The sequence below is a fragment of the Ranitomeya imitator genome, chromosome 3, assembly GCF_032444005.1.
Source record: "Ranitomeya imitator isolate aRanImi1 chromosome 3, aRanImi1.pri, whole genome shotgun sequence".
In the NCBI taxonomy this organism is placed as follows: domain Eukaryota; kingdom Metazoa; phylum Chordata; class Amphibia; order Anura; family Dendrobatidae; genus Ranitomeya; species Ranitomeya imitator.
The window spans coordinates 665,506,685-665,529,992 of record NC_091284.1 but is presented as its reverse complement, the minus strand read 5'-3'; the positions used below and the strand labels follow the sequence as shown (position 1 = coordinate 665,529,992).

The 23,308-nt window shown below is 43.9% G+C and overlaps 1 protein-coding gene across 4 annotated transcripts in view; it reads left to right on the top strand.

The window, feature by feature from the left end:
* Positions 1–23,308, top strand: part of RCBTB2 (RCC1 and BTB domain containing protein 2) — a 125,498-nt gene that overhangs the window by 18,006 nt on the left and 84,184 nt on the right. For all 4 annotated transcript variants that reach the window (XM_069758302.1, XM_069758299.1, XM_069758300.1 and 1 more), the window contains exons 2-4: positions 16,330–16,485; positions 21,740–21,890; positions 22,440–22,606. In XM_069758302.1, coding sequence (XP_069614403.1) covers positions 16,363–16,485; positions 21,740–21,890; positions 22,440–22,606 — 441 coding nt within the window. In that variant the 5' untranslated portion in view covers positions 16,330–16,362. The remainder of the gene's footprint in view (positions 1–16,329; positions 16,486–21,739; positions 21,891–22,439; positions 22,607–23,308) is intronic.

Here is a 23,308-nt window from a genome sequence, read left to right as displayed (position 1 = left end):
AACTCCTATTACCTGTCTGACAACACAGGGAGCGTGAGAAAGTTCTCCTGTACATGTACAGTAAGCTGCACACACTGTACTAATTACCGGTATGTCAGACATCTGTGTATCTAATAATAATAATTTTTATTTATATAGCGCCAACATATTCCGCAGCGCTTTACAAATTATAGAGGGGACTTGTACAGACAATAGACATTACAGCATAACAGAAATACAGTTCAAAACAGATACCAGGAGGAATGAGGGCCCTGCTCGCAAGCTTACAAACTATGAGGAAAAGGGGAGACACGAGAGGTGGATGGTAACAATTGCTTTAGTTATTCGGACCGGCCATAGTGTAAGGCTCGGGTGTTCATGTAAAGCTGCATGAACCAGTTAACTGCCCAAGTATGTAGCAGTACAGACACAGAGGGCTATTAACTGCATAAAGTGAATGAGAACATGATGCAAGGAACCTGATTTTTTTTTTTTTATAAATAGGCCACACAGGGATCGTTAGGTTAATGCATTGAGGCGGTAGGCCAGTCTGAACAAATGAGTTTTTAGGGTACGCTTAAAACTGTGGGGATTGGGGATTAATCGTATTAACCTAGGTAGTGCATTCCAAAGAATCGGCGCAGCACGTGTAAAGTCTTGGAGACGGGAGTGGGAGGTTCTGATTATTGAGGATGCTAACCTGAGGTCATTAGCGGAGCGGAGGGCACGGGAAGGGTGGTAGACTGATACCAGGGAGGAGATGTAGGGTGGTGCTGAGCCATGGAGTGCTTTGTGGATGAGGGTAGTAGTTTTGTACTGGATTCTGGAGTGGATGGGTAGCCAGTGTAATGACTGGCACAAGGTAGAGGCATCAGTGAAACGGTTGGTGAGGAATATGATCCTGGCAGCAGCATTCAAGAGGTCCAGGGTATATCAAATTCCTTTTAGAGGATAGGGGATGTTTCCAGGGTGGGGTACGGGAGTCCATGACATATCAGACTCCTCTTAGTCTGTGGCAGGCACTGACATATTCCGCTGCTACAGCCACTGCACTTTCCTCTTCCCCCAGTATTATCGGCAGTTTCTCTTCCTCCTATTTGGAGGTGAAGTCTGGGAGGAGATCAGACAGTCTCTTGAAGTGAGTGTCCCTCACTGCGGAGTATTTGGGGCACCTCAGCAGGAAGTGGGCCTCATCTTCCACGGCCTCCTGGGGGCACTGCTGGCAGAGTCTGCTCGGGGCTTGTAGTTCTGTCGGTGCCGCCCGGATTCGATGAGTAGGCTGTGGGCGCTCAGTCTGTACCGGCTCAGGATCTGTCGATCTTTGGGGTTTTCTAGTTTCTCTAGATATGGGGCCAGTTTGTACTCCCTCTGTAGATTCCGGTATATTGTCAGTTTCTGGGATTTGTTTATGTCGTTCCTCCAGATGCTGAGATATTCCTCTTTGACTTTGTGTACCATCTTCTGGATTTCACCTTTTGTCAGGCCATGGAGGTTGATGGCTTGGTCAGACTGGCTTTGGGTACTTTTTCTTGGGAGGCTTCCTGAGGCCTCCTGGTGTAGGAGGGCTTTGTGATGGCAGGAGCTGGGACTACTACTTTGTAGATGAGCCTTGAATGACAGCGCCTTCTTCTTTATTGCGATGTGTAGTGGAAATCTGCCCAGCTCTGCTCGGCAGGCGCTATTTGATGTGCTCCGATGGACTTGGAGAAGATGCTTGCAGAACTCTAGGTGGAATATTTCTGTCGGCCCAGCGTCCCACTTTGACCAGTTTGGGTATGAAACTGGGCCCCAGACCTCACTACCGTATAGAAGGATTGGGGCAATGATGGAGTCAAAAAATTTTAGCCATACGGTTACTGGTGCCTTGAGGTGGTACAGACGCCTTCTGATGGCATAGAATGCTTTGGATGCCTTGTCTTTTAGTAACTCTATGGCTTGCTTGAAGCTCCCGGACTGGCTGAGTTCTAGGCCCAGGTAGGTGTACCTGTTGGTTTCAGTAAGTGGACGGTTGTCTATCATAAAGGTAGGATTGCCAGTGGGTTTCTGCTTTCTTTTCTGGAACCCCATGATATTCGTTTTTTTCTCGTTGATTGGCAGTGCCCATGTGCTGCTGAAGGTCTCTAGGATTTTCAGATGATCTTGGAGGCCTCTCTCTCCCTCGCTCTCAATTCATTTCAATTCAAATGAGCTTTATTGGCAGGACTAAGTACATGTTAGCATTGCCAAAGCATATGGTAAAAATACGGGGGTGGGGGAGGGAGGCATATAGAGGTCCAGGGTATATCAAATTCCTTTTAGAGGATAGGGGATGTTTCCAGGGTGGGGTATAGGAGTCCATGACATATCAGGCTCTTTAGTCGGGGGATAGGGATATGTCCAGTGTTGGGGTACGGGAGTCCATGACATATCAGGCTCCTCTTAGTCTGTGGCAGGCACTGACATATTCCGCTGCTACGGCCACTGCACTTTCCTCTTCCCCCAGTATTATCGGCAGTTTCTCTTCCTCCTCCTTGGAGGTGAAGTCTGGGAGGAGATCAGACAGTCTCTTGAAGTGAGTGTCCCTCACTGCGGAGTATTTGGGGCACCTCAGCAGGAAGTGGGCCTCATCCTCCACGGCCTCCTGGCGGCACTGCTGGCAGAGTCTGCTCTCTCGGGGCTTGTAGTTCTGTCGGTGCCGCCCGGATTCGATAAGTAGGCTGTGGGCGCTCAGTCTGTACCGGCTCAGGATCTGTCGATCTTTGGAATCCCTCTGTAGATTCCGGTATATTGTCAGTTTCTGGGATTTGTTTATGTCATTCCTCCAGATGCTGAGATATTCCTCATTGACTTTGTGTACCATTTTCTGGATTTCACCTTTTGTCATGTCATGGAGGTTGATGGCTTGGTCAGACTGGCTTTGGGTACTTTTTCTTGGGAGGCTTCCTGAGGCTTCCTGGTGTAGGAGGGCTTTGTTCGCTCTCTCTCTGGCTCGCGCTCTCTCTCTGGCTCGCGCTCTCTCTCTGGCTCGCGCTCTCTCTCTGGCTCGCGCTCTCTCTCTGGCTCGCGCTCTCTCTCTGGCTCGCGCTCTCTCTCTCTCTGGGATCTGTCTTCATATGCTCTTAGGTAGAGCTCAACAATCTAGTCAAAGACTTGTGTTTATCAAAGAGTCAGGCAGAACTTCTTGAATTAAGACTACAAGGATGGAATCTGCTCAAAATGGGTGCACAATTTTCAGTATTTCGGTTTCATGAAGAATTGACAAAATATTTCAGTCAAATTTACAGTATTCCTTTTTTGCAGTGACATCAGCTGGTTGCTTTCTCTCCTCTGATGTGACCATGACCCAACCAATTTTTAGTGACTTAAAGGGAACCTGTCACTTGAATTTGGTGGGACCGGTTTTCGGTCATATGGGCGGAGTTTTCAGGTGTTTGATTCACCCTTTCCTTACCCGCTGGCCGCAATATTGGATCGAAGTTCATTCTCTGTCCTCTGTAGTACACGCCTGAGCAAGGCAATTGCCTTGCGCAGGCGTGTACTACGGAGGACAGAGAATAAACTTCAAACCAATATTGCGGCCCTTGCGCAGGCGTGTACTATGGAGGACAGAGAATGAATAGCAAGGTGACATTAACCCTTCATTACCCCATATCCCACCGCTGCACGGGAATGGGAAGAGAGTGGCCAAGTGCTAGAATAGGCACATCTTCCAGATGTGCCTTTTCTGTGGTGGCTGGAGGGCAGATGTTTTTAGCCAGGGAGTGGCCAATAACCATGGTCCCTCTCCAGGCTATTATCTGCCCTCAGTCACTGGCTTTACCATTCTGGCGGAGAAAATTGCGTGGGAGCCCACGCCAATTTTTTCCGCGATTTAACCCTTTAATAGCTAGAGCGCTCAAATTTTGCACATACATACTACTAATATTAGTAGTGTGGAATATGCAAAAAAAAGGGATATGAGATGGTTTACTGTATGCAAACCATGTCTCATATCATGTCGGGTTTGAGAAGGAGATAGGAAAAGCCGGCAATTGAATTACCGGCTTTTAAGCTATCTAGCGCTGTATGAAATATCAATATATATACATATGTGTCTCACTGATGTGTGTGTGTATATATATATATATATATATATATGTATGTGTATATATATGTATGTGTGTGTATATGTATGTGTGTGTATATGTATGTGTGTGTATATGTATGTGTGTATATATATATATATATATATATATATATATATATATATATATATATATATATATATATATATATATATACATTTTTTTTTTTTGAGAACATGGATCCATTGTATGTCCGTATGTCGGTTTTGCAAGCCTGCGAGAAAATCTCGCAGTACGGATGCCATACGGATTACATAAGGAGGATGCCATGCGCAAAATACGCTGACACACCCTGCCTATGGATGAGATACGGACCACTATTTTGGGGACTTTTCTGCGTATTATGGCCGTAAATTACGGACCGTATTTTTATACGCTGAATGTGAGGCTGGCCTAAGGAGTTAAACATGAATGTAATTATTTTATTTTTTTTAACAATGAGCACAAGTGCTGGCAGATAAGGCTACATTTCCCATCAGCGGCATCTGCTGTCAGTTATCATTTTATTAATTAGTTTTTCTTTTTATCTGCGTAATCGTACTGACGTTGAGATGTGCCAGATCAGTTTTACCATTCTAGTGAACATTGTAAATAAAAAAAAAAAAAAACAAACAAACTGTGGAATTGCAGTTATTTTTTGCAATTTCGACACTTTAAAAGAATGTTTTCCTGCTGAAATTGGCAGGAAGGGGTTAAACGGAACCTGTCACTGGGTTTGGCCAATAAGAGATATGGGCATCACCTTTCATGGCTTATCTACAGCATTCTATAATGCTGTATCTCTGACCTGAAGATAATAACTTTTATTATTCTCACCTGCGGGGCTGTCCGGTCCTATGGGCGTCTCTGGTCTTGGCCCGGCGCTTTCCTTCTTCATGCGATGCTGCCCTCCTTCTTGCTTCGTGTGGATGATGCGTCTCCTCGGCACCACGCTACTGTTGAGCAAAGTACTGCAAGGCCCAGGTGCGGGAAAGGTTAAAAGGAATCTGTCACCCCAAAAATCGTATATGAGATAAGGCCACCGGCATCAGGGGCAGGCGCCGGGAAAGGTCAGAGAGGCCCTGCGCACTGCAGTACTTTGCTATGCCCTCAACAGGGCAGACAAAGTACGCCTGCGCCAGAGCCGCGGCAGGAAGACAAGAGGACGTCATCGTATGAAGATGGGAGGCCCGGACCGCGACTCCCATCGGACCGGACCGCAGCTGGGTGAGTATAATATAACCTGTTTTTCTTACCTTTCAGGTTACATCAGGGGCGTATCTACAGCATTACAGAATGTTGTAGATAAGCCCCTGATGCCGGTGGGCTTATCTCGTATATGATTTTTGGGGTGACATTCCCTTTAACCCCTTCCCGACCTTTGACGCATACGCTGCGTCATGAAAGTCGGTGCCATTCCGACCCATGACGCAGCATATGCGTCATGGAAAGATCGCGTCCCTGCAGGCCGGGTGAAAGGGTTAACTCCCATTTCACCCGATCTGCAGGGACAGGGGGAGTGGTAGTTTAGCCCAGGGGGGGTGGCTTCACCCCCTCGTGGCTACGATCGCTCTGATTGGCTGTTGAAAGTGAAACTGCCAATCAGAGCGATTTGTAATATTTCACCTAAAAAACTGGTGAAATATTACAATCCAGCCATGGCCGATGCTGCAATATCATCGGCCATGGCTGGAAACACTTATGTGCACCCACCCCACCCCTCCGATCGCCCCCCCAGCCCCCCGATCTGTGGTCCGCTCCCCTCCGTCCTATGCTCCGCTCCCCCGTCCTCCTGTCCGCTTCCCCCGTGCACCAATCACACCCCCTGCGCTCCAATCAAACCCCCCCGCACTCCGATCCCCCCCCCGCACACAGCGACCCCCCCCCCCGTGCTCCGATCCACCCCCCCCGCACAGCGATCCCTCACCCCGTGCTCCAATCCTCCCCCGTGCTCCAATCCTCCCTCCCGTGTTCCGATCCACCCCCCCCATGCTCCGATCCACCCCCCCGTGCTCCGACGCCCCCCCCGTGCCCTGATCTCCCCCCCCCTTATACTTACCTGGCCGCCCGAGGTCCGTCCGTCTTCTTTCCTGGGCGCCGCCATCTTCCAAAATGGCGGGCGCATGTGCAGTGCGCCCGCCGAATCTGCCGGCCGGCAGATTCGTTCCAGAGTGAATTTTGATCACTGAGATGTATCCTATCTCAGTGATCAAAATAAAAAAAATAGTAAATGACCCCCCCCTTTGTCACCCCCATAGATAGGGACAATAAAAAAAATAAAGAATTTTTTTTTTTTTCACTAAGGTTGGGGTAAGAACTAGGGTTAGGGTTAGGGTTTCGGTATGTGCACATGTATTCTGGTCCTATGCGGATTTTTCCGCAGCGGATTTGAAAAATCCACAGTGCTAAACCGCTGCCGATTTATCGTGGATTTACCGCGGTTTTTCTGCGCATTTCACTGCGGTTTTACAACTGCGATTTTCTATTGGAGCAGTTGTAAAACCGCTGCGGAATCCGCAGAAAGAAGTGACATGCTGCGGAATGTAAACCGCTGCGTTTCCGTGCAGTTTTTCCGCAGCATGTGTACAGCGATTTTTGGTTCCCATAGGTTCACATTGAACTGTAAACTCATGGGAAACTGCTGCGGATCCGCAGCATTTTCTGCAGCGTGTGCACATACCTTTAGAATTAGGCTATGTGCACACGGTGCGGATTTGGCTGAGGATCTGCAGCAGTGTTCCATCAGGTTTACAGTACCATGTAAACATATGGAAAACCAAATCCGCTGTGCCCATGGTGCAGAAAATACCGCGCGGGAACGCTGCGTTGTATTTTCCGCAGCATGCCAATTCTTTGTGCGGATTCCGCAGCGTTTTACACCTGTTCCTCAATAGGAATCCACAGGTGAAATCCGCACAAAAAACACTGGAAATCCACGGTAAATCCACAGGTAAATCGCAGTGCCTTTTACCCGCGGATTTTTCAAAAATGGTGCTGAAAAATCTCATACGAATCCGCAACGTTGGCACATAGCCTTAGGGTTGGGTTGGAATTAGGGTTGTGGTTAGGGTTAGGGGTGTGTTGGGGTTAGGGTTGTGGTTAGGGGTGTGTTGGGGTTAGGGTTGTGATTAGGGTTACGGCTACAGTTGGGATAAGGGTTAGGGGTGTGTTGGAGGTAGAATTGAGGGGTTTCCACTGTTTAGGCACTTCAGGGGGTCTCCAAACGCAACATGGCGCCACCATTGATTCCAGCCAATCTTGTATTCAAAAATTCAAATGGTGCTCCCTCACTTCCGAACCCCGACGTGTGCCCAAACAGTGGTTTACCCCCACATATGGGGTACCAGCATACTCAGGACAAACTGCGCAACAATTACTGGGGTCCAATTTCTCCTGTTACCCTTGAGAAAATAAAAAATTGCTTGCTAAAACATCATTTTTGAGAAAAGAAAAATGATTTTTTATTTTCACGGCTCTGCGTTGTAAACGTCTGTGAAGCACTTGGGGGTTCAAAGTGCTCACCACATATCTAGATAAGTTCCTTGGGGGGTCTAGTTTCCAAAATGGGGTCACTTGTGGGGGGTTTCTACTGTTTAGGCACACCAGGGGCTCTGCAAACGCAACGTGACGCCCGCAGACCATTCCATCAAAGTCTGCATTTCAAAAGTCACTACTTCCCTTCTGAGCCCCCACGTGTGCCCAAACAGTGGTTTACCCCCACACATGGGGCATCAGCGTACTCAGGAGAAACTGGACAACAACTTTTGTGGTCCAATTTCTCCTGTAACCCTTGGGAAAATAAAAAATTCTGGGCTAAAAAATTATTTTTGAGGAAAGAAAACGTATTTATTATTTTCACTGCTCTGTGTTATGAACTTCTGTGAAGCACTTGGGGGTTCAAAGTGCTCACCTCACATCTAGATAAGTTCCTTTCGGGGTCTAGTTTCCAAAATGGGGACACTTGTGGGGGGTTTCTACTGTTTAGCCACATCAGGGGCTCTGCAAACGCAACGTGACGCCCACAGAGCATTCCATCAAAGTCTGCATTTCAAAACGTCACTACTTCACTTCCGAGCCCCAGCATGTGCCTAAACAGTGGTTTACCCCCACATATGGGGTATCAGCGTACTCAGGAGAAACTGGACAACAACTTTTGGGGTCAAATTTCTCCTGTTACCCTTGGGAAAATAAAAAATTGCGGGCTAAAATTCATTTTTGAGAAAATAATTTTTTTTTTTTATTTTCATGGCTCTGCGTTATAAACTTCTGTGAAGCACTTGAGGGTTCAAAGTGCTCACTACACATCTAGATTAGTTCCTTTGGGGGTCTAGTTTCCAAAATGGGGTAATTTGTGGGGGATCTCCAATGTTTAGGCACACAGGGGCTCTCCAAACGCGACATGGTGTCCGCTAATGATTGGAGATAATTTTCCATTTAAAAAGCCAAATGGCGTGCCTTCCCTTCTGAGCCCTGCCATGCGCCCAAACAGTGGTTTACCCCCACATATGGGGTATCTGCATACTCAGGACAAACTGGACAACAACATTTGTGGTCCAATTTCTCCTATTACCATTGGCAAAATAGGAAATTCCAGGCTAAAAAATCATTTTTGAGAAAAGAAAAATTATTTTTTATTTTCATGGCTCTGCATTATAAACTTCTGTGAAGCACCTGGGGGTTTAAAGTGCTCAGTATGCATCTAGATAAGTTCCTTGGGGGGTCTAGTTTCCAAAATGGGGTCACTTGTGGGGGAGCTCCATTGCATAGGCACACAGGGGCTCTCCAAATGCGACATGGTGTCCGCTAACAATTGGAGCTAATTTTCCATTCAAAAAGTTAAAAGGCGCGCCTTCCCTTCCGAGCCCTGCCGTGTGCCCAAACAGTGGTTTACCCCCACATATGAGGTATCGGCGTACTCGGGAGAAATTGCTCAACAAATTTTAGGATCCATTTTATCCTATTGCCCATGTGAAAATGAAAAAATTGAGGCGAAAATAAATTTTTTGTGAAAAAAAAGTACTTTTTCATTTTTACGGATCAATTTGTGAAGCACCTGAGGGTTTAAAGTGCTCACTAGGCATCTAGATAAGTTCCTTGGGGGGTCCAGTTTCCAAAATGGGGTCACTTGTGGGGGAGCTCCAATGTTTAAGCACACAGGGTCTCTCCAAACGCGACATGGTGTCCGCTAACGATGGAGATAATTTTTCATTCAAAAAGTCAAATGGCGCTCCTTCCCTTCCGAGCCTTACCATGTGCCCAAACAGTGGTTTACCCCCACATGTGAAGTATCGGTGTACTCAGGAGAAATTGCCAAACAAATTTTAGGATCCATTTTATCCTGTTGTCCATGTGAAAATGAAAAAATTGAGGCTAAAAGAATTTTTTTGTGAAAAAAAAGTACTTTTTCATTTTTACGGATCAATTTGTGAAGCACCTGGGGGTTTAAAGGGCTCACTCTGCATCTAGATAAGTTCCTTGGGGCGTCTAGTTTCCAAAATGGGGTCACTTGTGGGGGAGCTCCAATTTTTAGGCACACGGGGGCTCTCCAAATGTGACATGGTGTCCGCTAAAGAGTGCAGCCAATTTTTCATTCAAAAAGTCAAATGGCGCTCCTTCCCTTCCAAGCCCTGCCTTGCGCCCAAACAGTGGTTTACCCCCACATATGAGGTATCAGCGTACTCAGGACAAATTGGACAACAACTTACGTGGTTCAGTTTCTCCTTTTACCATTGGGAAAATAAAAAAATTGTTGCTGAAAAATCATTTTTGTGACTAAAAAGTTAAATGTTCATTTTTTCCTTCCATGTTGCTTCTGCTGCTGTGAAGCACCTGAAGGGTTAATAAACTTCTTGAATGTGGTTTTGTGCACCTTGAGGGGTGCAGTTTTTAGAATGGTGTCACTTTTGGGTATTTTCAGCCATATAGACCCCTCAAACTGACTTCAAATGTGAGGTGGTCCCTAAAAAAAATGGTTTTGTAAATTTCGTTGTAAAAATGAGAAATCGCTGGTCAAATTTTAACCCTTATAACTTCCTAGCAAAAAAAAATTTTGTTTCCAAAATTGTGCTGATGTAAAGTAGACGTGTGGGAAATGTTATTTATTAACTATTTTGTGTCACATAACTCTCTGGTTTAACAGAATAAAAATTCAAAATGTGAAAATTGCGAAATTTTCAAAATTTTCGCCAAATTTCCGTTTTTATCACAAATAAACACAGAATTTATTGACCTAAATTTACCACTAACATGAAGCCCAATATGTCACGAAAAAACAATCTCAGAACCGCTAGGATCCATTGAAGCGTTCCTGAGTTATTACCTCATGAAGGGACACTGGTCAGAATTGCAAAAAACGGCAAGGTCTTTAAGGTCAAAATAGGCTGGGTCATGAAGGGGTTAAAGAGCCTCGGCGCATGCGCACTGCAGTTCTTTGCTCTGTTCTCAACGGGGCAGAGAAATACGCCTGCACAGGAGTGCTGTGCCGAGAAGGGACGCATCATCCACATGAAGTAAGCAGGAGGACGAGAATCTTAAGAAGATGGGAGGCGCCGGATCAAGACCATAGACGCCCATCGGACTGGAGTGTTTTGCTTCTCTTACAGGTCGAGTTGCGGGCTTATCTACAGCATTATAGACTGCAGTTTATCAGCCTTGAAAGATGATGGCCGTATCTCTTATTGGCCATACATGGTGACAGGTTCCCTTTAACCCCTTCATGACCTTGGGATTTTTCGTTTTTCCGTGTTCGTTTTTCACTCCCCTCCTTCCCAGAGCCATAACTTTTTTATTTTTCCGTCAATTTGGCCATGTGAGGGCTTGTTTTTTGCGAGACAAGTTGTACTTTTGAACGACATCATTGGTTTTAGCATGTCGTGTACTAGAAAACGGGAAAAAAATTCCAAGTGCGGTGAAATTGCAAAAAAAGTGCAGTCCCACACTTGTTTTTTGTTTGGCTTTTTTGCTAGGTTCACTAAATGCTAAAACTAACCTACCATTATGATTCTCCAGGTCAGTACGAGTTCATAGACGCCTAACATGACTAGGTTATTTTTTACCTAAGTGGTGAAAAAAAATTCCAAACATTGCTAAAAAAAAAAAAAAAAATTGTGCCATTTTCCGATACTCGTGGCGTCTCCATTTTTCGTGATCTGGGGTCGGGTGAGGGCTTATTTTTTGCGTGCCGAGATGACGTTTTTAATGATGGCATTATGGTGCAGATACGTTCTTTTGATTACCCGTTATTGCATTTTAATGCAATGTCGCGGCGACCAAAAAAACGTAATTCTGGCGTTTCGCGATCAGGTTAATGCTGTTTTTTAATTGATAGATCGGGCGATTCTGAACGCGGCGATACCAAATATGTGTAGATTTTTTTTTTTTTTTAATTGATTTATTTTGATTTGGGCGAAAGGGGGGTGATTTAACCCCTATCTGACCTTGGACGGTATAGTACGTCCAAGGGTCAGTTTCCCTGCTTTGATGCAGGGCTCCGCGGTGAGCCCGCACCAAAGCCGGGACATGTCAGCTGTTTTGAACAGCTGACATGTGCCCGTAATAGGCGCGGGCAGAATCGCGATCTGCCCGCACCTATTAACTAGTTAAATGCCGCTGTCAAACGCAGACAGCGGCATTTAACTACCGCTTCCGGCCGGGCGGCCGGAAATGACGTAATCGCCGACCCCCGTCACATGATCGGGAGTCGGCGATGCGTCTCCATTGTAACCATAGAGGTCCTTGAGACTTCTATGGTTACTGATCGCCGGTGGCTGTGAGCGCCACCCTTTGGTCGGCGCTCACATCACACCTGCATTTCTGCTACATAGCAGCGATCAGCAGATCGCTGCTATGTAGCAGAGCCGATCGTGCTGTGCCTGCTTCTAGCCTCCCATGGAGGCTATTGAAGCATGGCAAAAGTAAAAAAAAAAAAAAAAAAAAGTTGAAAAAAATGTTAAAAAAAATAAAAAAAATATAAAAGTTTAAATCGCCCCCCTTTCGCCCCAATCAAAATAAATCAATAAAAAAATATCAAATCTACACATATTTGGTATCGCCGCGCTCAGAATCGCCCGATCTATCAATTAAAAAAAAGCATTAACCTGATCGCTAAACAGCGTAGCGGGAAAAAAAATTCGAAACACCAGAATTACGTTTTTTTGGTCGCCGCGACATTGCATTAAAATGCAATAACGGGCGATCAAAAGAACGTATCTGCACCGAAATGCTATCATTAAAAACGTCATCTCGGCACGCAAAAAATAAGCCCTCAACCGACCCCAGATCATGAAAAATGGAGACGCTACGGGTATCAGAAAATGGCGCAATTTTTTTTTTTTTTTTTTTTTAGCAAAGTTTGGAATTTTTTTTCACCACTTAGATAAAAAATAACCTAGTCATGTTAGGTGTCTACGAAGTCGTACTGACCTGGAGAATCATAATGTCAAGTCAGTTTTAGCATTTAGTGAACCTAGCAAAAAAGCCAAACAAAAAACAAGTGTGGGACTGCACTTTTTTTGCAATTTCACCGCACTTGGAATTTTTTTCCCGTTTTCTAGTACACGACATGCTGAAACCAATGATGTCGTTCAAAAGTACAGCTCGTCCCGCAAAAAATAAGCCCTCACATGGCCAAATTGACGGAAAAATAAAAAAGTTATGGCTCTGGGAAGGAGGGGAGTGAAAAACGAACACGGAAAAATGAAAAATCCCATGGTCCTGAAGGGGTTAAACTTTTATATATTTTTTAATTTTTTTTCACTTTTTTTTTTCTTTCACTTTTGCCATGCTTCAATAGCCTCCATGGGAGGCTAGAAGCAGGCACAGCACGATCGCCTCTGCTACATAGCAGCAATCTGCTGTTCGCTGCTATGTAGCAGAAAATCAAGTGTGCTGTGAGCGCCGACCACAGGGTGGCGCTCACAGCTACCGGCGATCAGTAACCATAGAGGTCTCAAGGACCTCTATGGTTACAAGGTACAAGCATCGCCGACCTCCGATCATGTGACGGGGGTCGGCGAAGCCGTCATTTCCGGCCGCCCGGCCGGATGCGGTAGTTAAATGCCGCTGTCAGCGTTTGACAGCGACATTTAACTAGTTAATAGGCGCAGGCAGATCGCGATTCTGCCCGCGCCTATTACGGGCACATGTCAGCTGTTCAAAACAGCTGACATGTCCGGCTTTGATGCGGGCTCACCGCCGGAGCCCGCATCAAAGCGGGGCTTCTGACCTCGGATGTACTATCCTGTCCGAGATCAGAAAGGGGTTAAGGAATCCATATTAGTGTTGTACAGGCCTACAATACGTAGTGGTAGGAGCTATGGGCATTTACATTGCCCGGTCCCAGCTGTTATGACTACTGATTGGCGATGTACAAGCTGATTTATGATCGTTTGCTGGCATGCTTAGGGTATGTTTACACTGGGCATATTAAATCAGGATTTGCTCCGGATTGGACGCTGCGTATAGCCGCAGCGTCCAGATGTTACAGGATAGTGGATGGTATTTTATGAAATCCTGTCTCCACTATGTGCGCACGGCTGCATCCGGTTGCCCTGCGTATCCGGACATGCGGTGCGTCTTTAAAGACCGCAGTATGTCTATGGGTCATTCCATATCAAGTGATCCAAATATGAATATTTTTTTTACCTTACGTCTTTAGATTTTTTTTTATTTTTTGTTTTTATGAAGTACAACTTTAGTTAATTACAAATTAAAAGTTTAGAATTTTTTTTCTTCATCAGTTAATTTTTTTACAGATTTTTAAAGTTTTGAAAGCGCGGATTTTGGCCTGGTATGGCTTTACATTTTTTATCATACCTCGGGCTAGAGTTAAGATATAGAGGTGGGAGAGGCATCATTTTTCTCAGAACGGTAACTGCTTTCATTTGATATGTCACAAGACTGTTTCTTTATATCTTGTTTTGGAGAAATCCAATTAAAAATTTTGATGCGCAATTGTGAAAAAAACGTATGTTTTAAAATTGTGATAACATGCATGTGTATTACTCGTGTCCTTGTTTATATTTGTACTGGGACTCAACTTGGGATCTATCAAATTTGTATTTTTTTTTTAAGCCTTGAATCATCTGATTTTATGTTTGTGTGAGCTTCTTCCTTTTTTCTTTTCAAATTACAACTTATTGCATTCAACATTTATATGGAACAATAAAGAAACACAAAAAACAAATCCCGAAGTGCCAGAATAAATCCATCGTAATCATCATAACAACTTGTTCAGCATTTTCAACCTGAATTCTTTGAACAAGCCAAAAGATAAAAGGTGATCACATCCTCAAGTGTGATTTTCTAAATACAGTCTCGTCCTAATTATATGTTAAAAACAAGATTAAAAGAACCAATATTTCTACCACCTATTTATACATGGAACAATTTTTTTCTATTATATCACTAAACATGTCATTTTTGAAGTGTTTAAGAAGAATAGTCCAGTAGTTAAATCCTCGTTCTATAAAATATGAACTAATCAAACAATTAATAGTAGGTTTTTACACTGGCCTATTATCATCAATGTGTCCCTTCTAGTGGGTGAAATGTCATCTTGTCCATAAGGGCTCACTAGCAATGGCCGTTTCCTTCTGTGTCAGAGTATGTACGGCCGGTCATGGGGCTCGGCTCCACCTGAGTTATATCTGATTTTTGTTCACTTTTACAATGTCTGATTTTCTTGGATACACAAAGGACGGCGCTGGACCAGAAAGTGCAGAAAAGTCACTTCTACGTCTTCATTTTCACAATCTTTGGAGAGTTTAGAAGCCGCCAGCGCCGATCATATTCACAGGTCACATCACCAGTTGTGTCATCCATGGCCGATCTTGTGCCGCCTTCTACCACTTCATGGTCGTCACTGTCTTTATTTCCACTATGTGGGATGACAGTCCGGTATTACTGAGTCCCCTTTCTGCTTCCTGTAACCGATGTTTTCACAAACTCTCTTCCTCTTCGTAGTCCTAGTTTGTACAATCCATGAACTGGATGTTAAGAATATTTTCTCCCTCCATTTGAGGAGTTTCCTGGATGATAAGATTTGGTGTGAATACGGTCTGTGGAGGCCCGAGCTGCCGGCCGGTCATCTGCTCTGCATTCACTGTCCACCCCTGGTCATTCTCAGCCCTAACAAAGCTTCTCCTCTGTCCTCTCCTGCTTCTAAGCTGTAACATAATAAAATAATACAGTAATATCTAACAATCATGGATTATTTGGTAAATCTAGACCCCACACTGTTAGACCACAGGCTGAACAGATCTGAAATCAAGATTTTTGAACTGACACTGTAATAGTTGTATTTTTTTAAAATATGATCCCATCACAATCCCATCTTGTATTTTGGTACAGATGTGGCTAGAAGCATAGTAGGCACATGTGCAGTTTTTGACATTTTTAAATTAAACGTTTTTTTTCGGAAATGCGTTTTAAAGTTTTGCGCTTGCGTTCGGATAGGTAAAATATTATCAAAGATACTCTTGTGATACATCTGGTGAAAGCCTGTACAGTTCTGAGTAGAATGGTGTTTATTTTTTCTCGATCTCTTTTCTAGCCTGAGTTATGGGGAGAAAAGGCAGGCAACACCGAAATTCGCACTTTTTTCGAACTTTGAAAATCAATAAAAAATTTAAAAAAAAAAATATCTAGAATTTTTTCTTCTTCACATTTTGCCTTCTCTGACACAGTTACCAAATAACAAAATCTCAAAAGAATTAAAAATATAGTGGTAAAAATCATTGGTTCACTTGACATGGAATAACCCCTATTTATCTTGCGGAGACGCTCCGTCTCCCCAAGATAAATAACAGTCTATGGATAGGATGTGGTGATTCTGCCTGTGTTCAATGAACACAGGTGGAATCGCCATGCGTACAAAGTGGGGCGGCTCTTTGGGCGGAACGAGGCATCATCTGCATCCAAAGCGCAGCCACGACGCTCCCTGGAAACATACCCTTAGGCCAACGAGAATTCTGTGCACAAAGAACTTTTGATAATAAGAAATGTGCACAGAATGATTGGGTTGTCTACAGTATATTCACTGGTTACACAGGACAATGTGCTGCCAAGAATGTTTGTTTTTATAAGCCACCAAAGAACAGGTGTCTAAATGTAACATGTGTCTATACAAAATGTAATTTAATAAATGTATGTATGGTAAGTTGCTGAGCAGATTTATAGCAGCAAACCCTGGCATTTTACAAGGAAGTTTAAGAGGATGATTACCCATTTTCGGTGTAAAATAATTATTTTTTTTTTTCTTTCTTCCCAGACTGTGCCGTTCTAATTTTGATCTACCTTGACCATGGTAGATGTTGGAAAATGGCCGATATTTGCACTTTGTCCTCAAGAAGATTTGAAGCTTATCAGAAAGGCTTGTGTCTTCGGTTCTGGAAATGAAGTGTTATACATCACAAAAAATGATGAAGTAAAGTAGACATGTTATCTATGTTTATTTATCTTAACAAAAAATGCCCAAACTACATGGGGGCCCACTAGTTATTTCCGTTCATAATTTAATAATACATTTTCACTCGTGGTGCAGTTGCAATAAATTGTCATTACCATTCCTGTAATGATATTTTTTAGTGATCATGTTAATATGTGATCCAGTTCATATACAGTGGGGCAAAAAAGTATTTAGTCAGTCAGCAATAGTGCAAGTTCCACCACTTAAAAAGATGAGAGGCGTCTGTAATTTACATCATAGGTAGACCTCAACTATGGGAGACAAACTGAGAAAAAAAAATCCAGAAAATCACATTGTCTGTTTTTTTTATCATTTTATTTGCATATTATGGTGGAAAATAAGTATTTGGTCAGAAACAAAATTTCATCTCAATACTTTGTAATATATCCTTTGTTGGCAATGACAGAGGTCAAACGTTTTCTGTAAGTCTTCACAAGGTTGCCACACACTGTTGTTGGTATGTTGGCCCATTCCTCCATGCAGATCTCCTCTAGAGCAGTGATGTTTTTGGCTTTTCGCTTGGCAACACTGACTTTCAACTCCCTCCAAAGGTTTTCTATAGGGTTGAGATCTGGAGACTGGCTAGGCCACTCCAGGACCTTGAAATGCTTCTTACGAAGCCACTCCTTCGTTGCCCTGGCGGTGTGCTTTGGATCATTGTCATGTTGAAATACCCAGCCACGTTTCATCTTCAATGCCCTTGCTGATGGAAGGAGGTTTGCACTCAAAATCTCACGATACATGGCCCCATTCATTCTTTCATGTACCCGGAGCAGTCGTCCTGGCCCCTTTGCAGAGAAACAGCCCCAATGCATGATGTTTCCACCACCATGCTTTACAGTAGGTATGGTGTTTGATGGATGCAACTCAGTATTCTTTTTCCTCCAAACACGACAAGTTGCGTTTCTACCAAACAGTTCCAGTTTGGTTTCATCAGACCATAGGACATTCTCCCAAAACTCCTCTGGATCATCCAAATGCTCTCTAGCAAACTTCAGACGGGCCCGGACATGTACTGGCTTAAACAGTGGGACACGTCTGGCACTGCAGGATCTGAGTCCATGGTGGCGTAGTGTGTTACTTATGGTAGGCCTTGTTACATTGGTCCCAGCTCTCTCATTGGTCCCAGTTCATTCACTAGGTCCCCCCGCGTGGTTCTGGGATTTTTGCTCACCGTTCTTGTGATTATTCTGACCCCACGGGGTGGGATTTTGCGTGGAGCCCCAGATCGAGGGAGATTATCAGTGGTCTTGTATGTCTTCCATTTTCTAATTATTGCTCCCACTGTTGATTTCTTCACTGCAAGCTGGTTGGCTATTGCAGATTCAGTCTTCCCAGCCTGGTGCAGGGCTACAATTTTGTTTCTGGTGTCCTTTGACAGCTCTTTGGTCTTCACCATAGTGGAGTTTGGAGTCAGACTGTTTGAGGGTGTGCACAGGTGTCTTTTTATACTGATAACAAGTTTAAACAGGTGCCATTACTACAGGTAATGAGTGGAGGAAAGAGGAGACTCTTAAAGAAGAAGTTACAGGTCTGTGAGAGCCAGAAATCTTGATTGTTTGTTTCTGACCAAATACTTATTTTCCACCATAAAATGCAAATAAAATGTTAAACAGACAATGTGATTTTCTGGATTTTTTTTTTTCTCAGTTTGTCTCCCATAGTTGAGGTCTACCTATGATGTAAATTACAGACGCCTCTCATCTTTTTAAGTGGTGGAACTTGCACTATTGCTGACTGACTAAATACTTTTTTGCCCCACTGTATTGCTCTTGCAGTGACATATTTCACTTGGCTGTCTCCACTCCATTGCTATATAGTCTGACATCTGAATGTAGGAATCTGCAGGATCTTGCCACAATGTGGTAACTGGGACCTGTCAATCTCTGATGGTCTACATCCCACAACAGGTGTGCGCCCTTCATGGTAGATTCCCACTCCATAACTCTTTGTATTGTTACCAGTGTTTCCCCAATGGTCATATAGAATGGTGGTTCAAACTGAAAATACCGTGTTGTCCATAACGTTAGCTCAGATTTCAGGTTTTGTTTTTTCAAAACACATTAGAGCAGATTTACTGAAAGTTTCTGAATTTTTTTTTTTTTTTTTTTTTTTTAGACCATGTAAACTTAATTTCGACTTTGGTCTTAAAATTTACTAATATGATCACAGTGGTTCATGCTTTTTGCACATTTGGGGGAAATAATGGTATGCACTCAGATCGGAAATACTCGAGGTGCTGGTAAGACAGACCCGAAGGCCCGAACAGTCATATCAAAGAAATACCGCACTCAGACTGGATGTGATGCAAAAAGGTTTTTCAACAAATTTATTGTAGCCAAAAAGAGGTAGTCATAGAAATATAGGAACAGATGTGTTCAAATCAGACCAAACCCAACGTTTCGACCCACCAGGGTCTTATTCATGGGGTTGCTTGGTTTCCAGTGATATGTACATATACGGCAACTAAAGGAAGCAGAAGGGCAACTTCTCTAGTGCAAGTCCTGTCTCTGTAATGTCTAGGGAGGGCGCTCCAGTGTCGAAATACTCGACTGCTCAGTGTTGAAGTATGTGGTAAGTAGATTATATGTCTAAGGGAACTTAGTCTTACACACCGTGGTCCTATGGTATCCTGTAGCAATGGTGCCGGGTACGGTCCAAAAGGGTATACGGGAGATGGTAGATCTACATGGACAGTTGAGTCCTAATGTTCCTGTGGAGCCTGGAGTACTGGACCTGTGGGGTCCTGGGTTCGTTGTGAGAAGAGGAGGTGGAGCGGCACTGCCCTGAGCAAGGCACGGGAGTGCCGCTCCACCTCCTCTTCTCACAACGAACCCAGGACCCCACAAGTCCAGTACTCCAGGCTCCACAGGAACATTAGGACTCAACTGTCCATCATCCACCATCACTCTATTGAGGCTTAACCTACTTGGCAATAGTGCGCCATCTCTACAGGACTATTCAGAACGCTCAGTCCGGTTATATCTAATAGGGCATGTAGATCTACCATCTCCCGTATTGCTACAGGATACCTTGCTACAGGATACCATAGGACCACGGTGTGTAAGACTAAGTTCCCTTAGACATATAATCTACTTACCACATACTTCAACACTGAGCAGTCGAGTACTTCGACACTGGAGCGCCCTCCCTAGACATTACAGAGACAGGACTTGCACTAGAGAAGTTGCCCTTCTGCTTTCTTTAGTTGTCATATATGTACATATCACTGGAAACCAAGCAACCCCATGAATAAGACCCTGGTGGGTCGAAACGTTGGGTTTGGTCTGATTTGAACACATCTGTTCCTATATTTCTATGACTACCTCTTTTTGGCTACAATAAATTTGTTGAAAAACCTTTTTGCACATTTGGAGCATCTTTAGACTCTCCATTCTGAGCTTACTACACCATTCCAAGTTTAGATGGCTTACCGTACTTAATTCCTGAAATTACGCTTGTGTGATTATATTAACTTACACATCTTTCCTGCAAATCCACTACCGTCTATTATGAAACAACTCCCTGTTGATGGGTAAAGCGCTGCGGAGTATGTTGGCGCTATATAAATAAAATTATTATTATCATTATAATAACCAAGTGCAGCCTGACAGTGTGAACTTGAATATGTGAAATTTGAACTGTATTACCGAACATACTTATAAAATGAAGCTACTTAATGCACAAATTGATCAATTCATCTATGCCTATGAGCCATAACAAGACATTCTCTTTTGATGGTACCCTGACCATTTCTAGCAGACATGCCACTTCCTGGGTCAAAATCCTACATATTTTAAGGCAACCTGTTAGCAGGTTTGTTCCATATGAGGTAAGGCCACCACCTTTCAGCCCTGGTATACATCTTTCTATAATGCTGTATGTATGTCCGCAATGCGACCTGCAAGAAAAGAAAAAAAGACTCTTTTATAATACGGGATAGTCTGGATCGATGGGCTTCGCTGTCTTCGTCCGGTCCTCCCTGCTTCTTGTGATGCAGTCCTCCTTCCTGCTTTGTGTGGATGACGTGTCCTACGTCATCCATACAGTGTCCCCCGACATCGCGCTCCTGCTCAGGCGTACATCCCTCTGCCCTGACTAGGGCAGAGTAAAGTACTGCAGTGCGCATGCGCCGGGGCTCTTTGACTTTTTCCGGCGCCTGCACACTGCAGTACTTTGCTCTTCCCTTGTCAGGGCAGAGAAGTATGCCTGCGCAGGAGCATAATGCTGGGGGACACTGCATGGATGACTTGGAACACGTCATCCACACGGAGCAAGGAGGAGGACCGCATCGCAAGAAGATAGGAGGTGCTGGACCAAGACATTGATGCCCATCAGACCCGATGCCCCTTAAGGGAGTATTAGAAAGGGTATTTTTCTTGTCTTGCAGGTCGGGTTGGGGGCATGTATACAGCATATAAGAACGCTATATATCAGGGCTGAAAGGTGGTGATCTTATCTCATATGGGGCAAACCAGGTGACCGGTTCTATTCAAAGGTAGGATCCGTTGTTGATGAGTGAGGAGATGACAGTGTCTAAACGCATAATAAATGTGGTGGAAGGTATGGTGATTAGTATAATGCACCAGAGTTTTGGGGCATCTAGCACAGTATGCACATGTATTCATGCATTTGAAGATCAATGTCTCAACAGCATTATATGCAAAGTTTGCATTGTATCTTGGTTTCTTAAAGGGGTTGTCCTGTCTTAAGCTTCAAATCTGTGACTGCAGACTAGTAAACCCTCACAGCACACAAACTCTGTGAGGATTCTCCGATGTAGGGAGTGGGCAGTCATGTGAACACATCTATGTGATTTGCCTACTTCCGGCGACATTCCGACTAGCCTGTATCCGTCTTCACCCAATACACTTGCATTGAGTGTGGCCAGATAGTCTAGTCTGCGCGTGACCACGTGCATGCAAATCACATACTTGCGGTCATGCTCACAGCATCGGATAATCCTCACAATGTTCAGTGCACGCGATGTGAGGATTCACAAGTATGCAGTCACGTAGTCACTGTATTCACATTGACTGGTAGAAGATAACCAGAAAAGTAGCCAAATTATCAATTGTCAGTATCGTGAAAGGTGACGAACAGATGGAAGCTATGAAATTTTATTTGTATTACCAGCTTAAAAATGAATAATAAATCCTCATTTTCCTAGAGAACTTTACCTAAAATGTTCTTTCTTTTATGCCTTTTACAGGTTTTTGTGATGGGCACTAACAGCAGTGGCTGTTTGGGAACAGGAGATGCACAGAGTATCATTGAACCGAGGTGTCTTAATGTTCTCTCTGGGAAGAAGGTAGCTAGTCTAAGCTGTGGAAGTGGTCCTCATGTTGTAATTGTTACTTCAGGTAGGGATAAAGGGAGGGGAATAAACCAAATTAAATGTCTCCATATTAATATATGTGCTTGTTGTTTACCGGAATAAGTTTGGCTCCGTTGCTACTCTGGCTACTCTGGAAGGTTCGGTCTTGCAATCAGAAAATGTTATACTTTTTAAATCAAGTTTTTATGTTCAGTGTATGTTAAAAAATGTTTTCCTTCTGTCTTTATATCTTGGGCTGTATAAAAAAAAAAATTAGAACTCTTGCAATGTTCACACTGGTCACAGGATCTATTCTAGACTCATATTTCCATTGTAAAACAAAATTCCTTTGTACATTAGCTGAAATTAGCAATATCTGACCCTATTTGTTGTATTGAAGCATTTGATGAGCTCATTGTGAATGAAAGAAGACCAAGGGAAGCGGAATACTTAATTCCAGATAATCTTGTGGAACCAGACTACAAGAATTGATCATTGCACCCAAATAGGCCACAATCATAGTGTAGGAAGGAACACAATGGCCACAAATGTTATGTGACTACTGATTTGTCAAATATTAGTTTTGTGTTTGCAGATGGAGAAATATATAGCTGGGGTCATAATGCCTACTGCCAGTTGGGAAATGGATCCGCAAATCAAGCTTTAATTCCATGTCAAGTGTCCACCAACTTGATAAACAAGAAGGTCGTGAGTGTGGCTTGTGGTTCTCATCATTCCATGGTGTCCACATCCGATGGAGAGGTAATAATGTTTCTTGACATGGTGCAGTTCATTTTCTACAGCACCTAGCATGGTAATCTGTTTTAGGTTATCAATGGTTGCAAAAAATACCGGTCACTGTTTAATCGAAGAAGGTCCAGTCCTTCAAATGCTCGCCCATGACCAATGCATACCATCATGAAGGATATGCCAATAGTATTTAAAGTGGTTATTTCAGAGTTTATATTTTAATTTTAGAGAATAGTATAAAAAAGCAATATAATCAAATTAAAGGGACTCTCTCAGCACAGAATGGTTGTTCAAACCAAGCAATGCGCCTAGTGCACATTGGTGTGGCCAAACATTTAACCCCTTCATGACATGCGCCGTACATGTCCGGTGCTGAGCCCACATAGTTCCCGGCACATGTCCGCTGTTTTGAACAGCTGACATATGCCCCTAACAGCCATGGGTGGAATCGCGATCCACACGCGGCTGTTAACCTGTTAAATGCCGCTGTCAATCTCTGACAGCGGCATTTAAGGTGATCACGCCAGAAGCACGTCACTAATCCTGCCCATCAGTGCCTGTGTCACTTTACCGCGGGTTGCCGATGGGTTGGCATGACAACCCGGGGTCTGCAGCAGACCCCTGTGAATGTCGTTGCTGGATTGCTATGAGCGCAGCCCAGTGGTCACTGCTCATAGCAAGTGAGCATTTCTGCTACACACAGGCGATCTGATC